General features: G+C 48.0%; 1 protein-coding gene across 2 annotated transcripts in view; it reads left to right on the top strand.

Moving 5' to 3' along the window:
• The first annotated feature begins 303 nt into the window (after nt 1-303).
• Lpin1 (lipin 1) overlaps nt 304-8,664 on the top strand; it is a 108,185-nt gene continuing 99,824 nt past the window's right edge. For both annotated transcript variants that reach the window (XM_031355818.1, XM_031355817.1), the window contains exon 1: nt 304-420. In XM_031355818.1, the coding sequence (XP_031211678.1) occupies nt 307-420 (114 nt within the window). In that variant the 5' untranslated portion in view covers nt 304-306. The remainder of the gene's footprint in view (nt 421-8,664) is intronic.

The raw sequence follows: 8,664 nt of genomic DNA, 5'->3' as shown, positions 1-8,664 counted from the left end.
GGAGTGAACATAGGGGATTTGAAGTGTCATGCCGAGTCAGCTGGCCTCATGCGCTTTCCCTTTGTAGCCTACACAAACTGGACAGAAACTGGCATTTTCTGGTATCTTTGCATCTTCCTTGTGGTGTTTGTCAGCCAGTCCCCAGGTGGGAAAGGATTTGCAATTCAACACCCTGCTCTTTGCTGGGGCCTTGTGACTTGGCTCAGGCTCAGTAAAGGGAAGCAGCTTTTCCTACTCCGGTGTCACTAGGCCCGGCCTCCAGCTTCTGAGCTGGTGTCCCCAGGGTCATTTCTCTCCAGACACTGAATGAGGAGGTGGCTAGACCGTGCAGGTCCGGCTATGGCAGATCAGGAACCTGGTTGCAGCTCCAAGTGGGAGGCACCACGGGACAAGAGCTCCCTGGATTCGGCATGGTCGTGGGTAAGGCTGCATGTGGCTGTCTGTGGACTCAGCTTCTGCTCACAGCCACAGCTGTGTGGTCTGTGCCCGGAGGCTCCATCCAGGAGGGTTCTGCCTTCACAGTGTCCAGCTGTGTGCCCTGCAAGTTCCCATCTTAGGGCTCTCAGGGAAGTTTACTTACAGGTTGTTGTATTCCAGACCTAAAGCCTGGTTTCTTTGCCCTGGATGGAAACATGCGTGGTGTATGCTCTGAGCCTGGGTGTTTTGGGGCTCTCCACCTCATCAGAGAGAAAGGCAAAGAGATGAGAATGACTCATGTCTACCGTGGTCATTTACAGCACTATGTATGTGACATGGGGCTCCTCGGATTCTGAAGCTCTCAGCTCTTCAGTATTGCCTATTTCAGACCTCATTCAAAGTCTAGGAAAGGGAGAGGTTGTCTAGACATAGCTCTGTTCACTGAAGTCCCCAAAGCCCAAAAGGGAGGAGGCTGTGATCACCCTAAGTGGCAGTGAGTATTGAGGATGGGACCTGGACTAGATTCCCACCTCGCTGTTCCTGAAAAGGCCAGTGGGTTTGGGTGCAGTGCAGACATTATGCCCCTGACCCAAATGGTGCCCCTGGATACCCCCATGATACTCTGTTGGGATCCCAGATGCAGGGGCTAGACCAGCAGTAGGGAAGGCTTTGGGAGAGAGTGCCTGTTATTCTGCACCGGGCAGGATGCTGGTGTCCCAGAGCATACCTGGCACCTGTCAGTTTGCTCATCTTTGTCCTCAGGACAGGTGGTCCATTGGGGGCTGCTCCGGAGGGTGTCATGTAGTCAGGGGAGCTGAGGAGAGAGGAGGTCCTGGATTCTGCTCCTGCTTCAGACCCATAAATCACTTAGTCCCGAGGGCAGATATTTTGTGAAAGGACCCATAATTGTGGAGGCGTTTCCACAGGCCTAACCGTAGGGACAGGAGTGGCACCCCCCTCAGGAATTCTGCTCTGACTGTCAATGAGCTGTTTTTGTGGTTAGTCAGGAATTAAAGTAGTTTTTTTCTTGTTGTTACTTAAAATATAGCACACATCCTTGCTTGTATCCGTTGAGATGTAAGCTCACTCCTCCTTTGTGGGCAGCGCTGGATGCCCACCAGACACACCGGTGTCCACCATAATGGCTGACACCCTGTAGGTCTGAGATACATGTTGTTGTCTTGTCCACCCTAGGTAGCAGGCATCTGAGGAAGCTGAATGTTAAACTGGGACTTGCCATGGCAACTGAGTGGGAATGTGGATTGAAGATATATGGTGGGAAGCTGGGACCTCTGCTGTATGGTGAAGAGCCTATCTATCTTTCAGTCTGTGCCTATTGGCTCTTCAGTCTGAGGAAGCTCTGGTTGAATATCTGTGTTCTGCTTGTGTGTATGTGTGTGTGTGTGTGTGTGTGTCTATCTGTTTGTCTGTTTGTCTGTGTCTCTGTGTGTCTGTGTCCATGTTTCTGTGTGTGTGTGTGTGTCTGTTTCTGTCTCTGTCTCTGTCTCTGTGTGTGTGTGTGTCTGTCTGTCTGTCTGTGTTAGGTCAGAGGTCAACCTCAGGTGTTATTCCTCAGGTTCCATCCACCTTGTTTTTTGAGACAGGGTGCCTCCTTGGTCTGGGACTTGCCATGTAGGCTAGGCTGACTAACCAACAAAGCCCACTGCTCGGTGTCTCTGCCTCCCCAACTGTGAGCACAGCATGTGGCCACTGCACCCAGGAGTTTTCACATGGGTTTCACATGGGGCTCAAAGTCAGGTCCTCATGCCTGCAAGGCAAGCACCTTATTGACTAGGCTACCTTCCAGCCCTCTGCTTATGTTTGGAATGTGGTCAGTATGGATTGTGCAGGACATAAAAGAGGGTGTGAGCAAAAGCCTAGAGCATTGTAAGCAGAGGCTAAGCTTCCATCTTTGATGGCTTTTACAATAGAGGGACAAAAAAAGGTTTGAAATCCAACCTTTGTTCCCTTTTATTCTGTCACTTTCCCCACTGTCTACTAGATAAATGCCCATTCACCGAAGAAACTCGGTGGGCAGAGTCTGTAACAGGTCTGTCCTCTGTGCTAGCATAGCCTAGCTTCTCTTGTTTGTTTTCAGAGCAAAACAGGCTATGGGAGGTGGGGGAAGGGGGCGAACAGTGAGAGGGATAGAGTCCTGGCTGCTGCTGGAGACACACTGCTACTGGGTCTCTGCAAGGGGGTTGACTCTAAGGTTGGGCTTTGTAGAGCCTTGGGATGTTGGCTCATCCTTCTGGAAGAATCTGACCCTCTGTGTGATAGTATCCTGGAGTGCCTAACCAGCAGGCCCAGTGAAACCAATGCCTTCCTCTGTTGATGGGAGTTTGATCAGGGTCTGGATCAAGATCTGGCATTGAATCTTGGGAATCAAGGGAATGTCCAGGCTGTGGCTTTCGCAAAGCAGAAGAACTGGGACCGAGCCCAGACACTGGAGCAGAAGCCCAGATGAACCTGTGAGATCGTGGATGCTTCGGGGGTGGCTTCAGAGGATCTGGTGAACAGACAAGAGAGGCAGGAGTTACAGCTGCCCTGGCTCGGGGCCCAGGCTCAGCTGCCTGGCTTCTGGGAAGAGTAAAAGCAGCTCAGCCACCATGGGGCTGGGAAAGGGCAGCTGGCAGAGCTGCAACTCCTGGAGGCACCTGCTCTGCTGGCACCACCCACCTGCAGGGTTGGCCACAGACACTCACAGAGTCTCTAGGCTCTGGTTCAGGCCCATAGACATTTCTGCGCCCTGAGTGTGTTCAGAGCCCAGCAGGGTGGGGGAGATGTTAAGCCTGGTCCCTAAAGGAGGTCAGGCCAACTGTGGGTGGGCAGACTGCAGTCTGCCAGCAGCAGAGTTCTTGAGGTCCAGTTCAGGAATGACCGTGCTGAGCAAGGCCAGGAAGGCGCCTGTGAGAAGCTGGTCTAAGAGCCAGGCAGAAGAGGAGTAGGATTTCAACAAACAGCAAACAGGGATAGAGCCCACTTGTCTTGTGGGGTGAGCTGGAGCACAAGACAAGCTTGATGGTACAGGGTGTTCCTACCCCAAGCTGCCTGCTCTCAGGAGTCTTTTTTTTTTTCTTTCTTTCTAGTTGGGACGTGCACTGTGACATTCATCTTGGCTGGGTAGCCAGCCTCTGAAAGACAGCAAGCAGTCATGGGCCAAATATGAGACCCAGAAGGCCAAAGTGCAGGAGCCAGAAGGCCTGGGTTCATATGCCAGTTTAGCTCGCTATAGCCTTAGTTTCCCCATCTGTAAAGCAATGCTTCTGATATCTAAAGATAAAAGTCACCAGGGCTCTAAAGACAGCCATTGTCCTTAACACTGCCATTGAACCTGGGAAGGATGCCCTGTGGCTACTGGTTGTAAATGTAATAGTGACAAATAATCAAATTTTGGGCTGAGGGGCTCAGTGGTTAAAAGCACTTGTTGTTCATGCAGAGGAGCCAGGTTCAATTCCCAGTGCCCACATGGCGAGTTACAACTGTCCGTCTGTAACTCCAGTTCCAGGGCATCCGATGTCCTCTTGTCAATTGCTTGGGCACCAAACCTTTATGTGATGCATACACACACACACACACACACACACACACACACACATATGCATCATATATATGTATATATATATATGCAACCCACAGATCACATGTAAAATAAAATTAATAAATCTAAACTTTAAGAAAGTAAAAAAATAAAAAATGAGGGCTGGGCATGGAGCTCAGTTAGTATTTGCTGAGTACATTCAAAGCCCTGGGTTTGACCTCGAGCACTGCATCCAGCAAGGCATAGTGGTGCATGTATGTAATTCCAGGACGCAGGAGGTAGAGACAAAAGAATCAGGAGTTGAAGATCACCATTGACTACACAGCTAGCTGATACATGAGACTTCTCTCCCTCTCATATATATATATATATGTGTGTGTGTCTATTATATGTTTCTATATACAACTATATAAATTTTCTCTGTATTATGAATTATATATATGCTATAATTTGCAAAAGTACCTACATTCACTTAGCTGTTGGACTTGCAGAGCACTTTTAGGACATATATACATGGAACCATGTGTCTTTGTTATCTCTCTTGAGTGCAGGCTTCATTCAGACCAGAACTTTTGTCAGCCCAGCCACTCTTCAGCATTGTGAATGAACTTCTTCTGCCCTGGACACACTTTGCCTGGGGCCATGTCCTTTTCTTCAGAGGTATTATCTGGATCTCCAGGGAGATGGCTCTTCAGAACCCCAGGCCCAACCCACTATTTCAGATCTAGGCTCTGCTAGGGATTACCAAAAAGACTACATACAGAGCATGTTTGTCTCTAGGATATTGCCTTCCAGATACCTGGACAGAGGCTGGGGATGATTTCTTGGGTTACTGTCGTCAGGGATCTCTGGCAGTGAGGGACAGATCTGTCTATGTTCTGTGCAGGCTGAGCACCTGTGTCCACTGTTCACCTGGTCTAAGCTTTTGCACTTGAGCAGGCATGTTGGGGGAGGGCCAGAGAGAAAAACTGCAAGAAGTGATGTCCAGAGAGGTGGGAAGGGGAGGAGTGTCTGGCAACAGCCTTTTACATGGCTCCTGCTCCTGCCTCTAGGGCCGACCTTGGCCAGTGTCAGGTAAGCATGAGAGTCTTGAGCGCCCTCTGCAGGTGGTACCCCAACATCACATGCAGAAAAGCAGCCATCTTCTAGCACAGTGGCTCTTAACCTTCCTAATGCTGAGCTGTGACCCTTTAATACAGTTCCTCATGTTGTGGTGACCCAACCATAAAATTATTTTCATTGCTACTTTATATCTGTAGTTTGCTACTTTTATGAATTGTGATGTAAATATGTGTGTTTTCTGATGTGACCCATGTGAAAGGGTCATTCAACCCACAAAGGGGTCATGATCCACAGAACCACTGCTCTAACCAGACCCTTAATGGGACCACTAATGACAAGTTAGAATGAACACAGTGCAGGAATGTTCTGATTAGTTTTGTTTTTGTTCATTTGTCAAGTTGACCCAAACTATAGTCATCCAGGAAGAAGGAATGTCAGTTGAGAAGTTGCCTCTATCAGATTGGCCCATGGGCAAATGTGTGGGGGCATTTTATAAATTAAGAATTGGTATGGGAGGGCCCAGGCCACTGATGTCACCCCTGGGCAGGTGGTCCTGTGTTGTATAAGCCTGAAGAAGCCATGAGGAGCAAGCCAGTAAGCAGCACTCTTCCATGGCCTCTTCTTCAGTTCCTGCCTCCAAGTTCTGCCTTGCATTTCTACTCCGACTTCCCTCCGGGGTGGCATACAACTGTGAGCTGAAATAAACTCCTTCCTTCCCGAGTTGTTTTTGGTCACGGTATTTATCACAGAACACAGTAACAGTAACCTAGCCAGAAATCTCACTAGAAAAAGGACTAAAGTAGGCCCTGGAATGAGCAGCCAGGGCAGTCTGTTTAATGGTCCACAGAGTGTATTCATCATCTTGTGTGGACATGGCACTGCTCTACTCTTCCCTGCAAACCCCCACAACCCTGCCCATCCCTGTGGCTTTAGTTCAAATATTGCCACCTCTACAACCTCACAATGCATGGTGGAGCCTGGGGTCTTCTCTCTTCTTTAAAGTATGTGCCTAGATTTTCTTTGCTTCATAGCTGTGTTTCTGATATAGACTTTGTATTGCTTTATGGAGTTGGGTTACTGGAGACAGACTCTCAGATATTGCTTTTAAGTGAGTTAGTGTCTCTGTCCTTTTCAGCCTGTGACATTCCAGTTCTCCAGCCTGTACCTCCACTCTCTTTCCCTCCAGCAAGTTGAGATGCCACAACTTTTGATGTCTAATTGTTTCCTCTAGATCAGTGGTTCTCAACCTTCCTAATGCTGTTGGGGTAACCCCCAGCCATAAAATTATTTTCCTAACTGACATTCTGATGCTGTTATGAACTGTTACATAAATATCACTGCTCACCTAATGCCACTTCACCATGGTCTTAGGTGAGCTGTGTGAGGAGGTTGTGACCCACAGGTTGAGAACCACTGCCCTAGACAGGAGAACACAGGGTACCCAGGCTTTGGAGCCCATAGTCCCTGGATTGAAATACTAGCTCTGCTGCCTCTAAACAAAGCTACTGTCCTTGACACAACTGCTTTGGGGTTCCAGGGGTCTTGGGTTTTTTAATCTTTCAAACTGGGGCATGGTGATGCATGTCTATAATCCCAACACTTGGGAAGCTGAAGCAGAAGGATCATGAGTTTAGGGCCAGCCTGGTTTACATATGGAGGTCTTGTCTCCAAAACAAAGTGGAACAAAACAGAAAGCATGATGCTTGGGAATCTGCTTTCCTTGTCATGGGGCGAATGCGGTGAGGTTGGTGAGGAATCTGATGGTTACTATTTTGTCTTAGAAAAGGATGGTTTTATTTTGTTTTGTTTTGTTTTAAGATTATAGAAAAAAAACTTCTGATGAAAAATGTATCAGAAGCAGCTGAGAGGAAAGTACAAACTAGTGGAAAGTTCCACAAGACCTGCAAAGCTTGGGAACTTCAGGGAGGGAGGTGTCAGGCTCACCCTGACCTCAGTGGTGACCCTGGGTCCCCGCCAGTCGCTGGAGCTTCAATCTCCAAAGCTTGCTAGTGCCAAGAATGATGCTGGCGTAGGCAGGAGTGTCTGCTGGAGCAAGGGCCAGGTGTTGACGGCTCTCCAACCTTTTTTGTTTTTCTCTCTCTCTTCTTTTCTTCTTCTTCTTCTTCTTCTTCTTCTTCTTCTTCTTCTTCTTCTTCTTCTTCTTCTTCTTCTTCTTCTTCTTCTTCTCCTCCTCCTCCTCCTCCTCCTCCTCCTCCTTCTTCTTCTTTTTCTTCTTCTTCTTCTTTTAACAAAAAGGACCAGAGTAACTCAGAGTTGGATACTTGTGGGGATGTGCCAATGTTTTCAGTACTGTACCATGAAAGAAGGAAATAAGACAAAGTTGTGAGTGTATTTATGGATGTGATTCTGCCCACCTAGATTTCCTGGGAAAAGTCTATTTGTTATGAGAAAATGTACTGGCCATTATGGGAGGCTGTTGTGGCTTGGGTAAGAAGGGTCCCTCACAGGTTGATGTATTGAATGCTCAATCTTCAACAGCTGGTGGTACTTGGGGATTGTGATTGCTCGTATTTTGTCAACTTGACAGAAGCTAGAGTTAGAGACGAGGGAGCCTCAAATGAGGAAATGACTTCATAAGATCCAGCTATAGTCAAGCGTTTAGGGCTTTTTCTTAACTAGTGACTGATGGGGGCGAGCCTGGGTAATGCTGCCTCTAGGCTGGTGGTCCTGGGTTCTATGAGAAAGCAGGCTGGACAAACCATGGGGAGAAAGCCAGTGAGGAACACCCCTCCATGGCCTCTGCATCAGCTCCTGTCTCCAGGTCTCTACCCTGTTTGAGTTCCTGTTTTGACTTCCTTCAGCAATGGACTATGATATGGAAGTGTGAGCCAAATAAACCTTTTCCTTCCCAGCTTGTGTTTGGTCATGGTGTTTCATCACAGTGAGAGAAACTTTAACAAGGCCAGAGATATTCTGGTCTCCTAAGGAGACAGGGCCTTGCTGGGGGAGAAGTGGGTCACTGGTATTGTGCATCTGAAGGTTGTCCCTGGTCCCTGGTCTCTTTCTTGCTCTCTGCTTCCTGTCAGTCACAAGAAAATAACACCTCCTTCCACGTGTTCCTACAGCCATGATGCAATGCTCTGCCCAGGTGCAAGAAGCCAATGACCCTGGGCTGAACCCTCTGAAAGTGTGAGCCACTGCAAAGAAGTTCTTCCTTTACACTGTTATGTCTGGTGTTCTGCCTCAGTGAGGAGAAAAGTAAACAAATCTAGGAGGATCTAGTCTCTTTCCTTTGTGAAATTATCACAGTAGATGGGTCCTTCCTTCTCCCTCCCTCCATCCCTTCCCCTATCCTTAAGATTAAAAGTAGATAATTTCAAGTCTGAAATAAAACTAATAGATGATTGTTTTTCAGTAGGAAGTCCAGGGAGAGAGATGGCTCAGTTGGTAACTTGACGGCCATCAAGTATGGGTATGGCTTTCCAGCATCCACACACACAAAATTCAGCCCACCTTTCTATCCCAACACTCAGGAGGCAGAGGCAGGATATTTATGAGTTCTAGACCAGGCTGGCCTACATAGTGAGTTTTAGGCCAGGCCAAGACTACAGAGTGAGAGCCTGTCTCCCAAAACAAAGAAAAGCAAACTTACCAGAAAACAAAATAAACAAAAATCCAAAATG

This window comes from Mastomys coucha, unplaced genomic scaffold (assembly GCF_008632895.1).
Source record: "Mastomys coucha isolate ucsf_1 unplaced genomic scaffold, UCSF_Mcou_1 pScaffold6, whole genome shotgun sequence".
In the NCBI taxonomy this organism is placed as follows: domain Eukaryota; kingdom Metazoa; phylum Chordata; class Mammalia; order Rodentia; family Muridae; genus Mastomys; species Mastomys coucha.
Note: the sequence above shows the minus strand (reverse complement) of the source record. Positions and strands in the feature narration are given on the sequence as shown.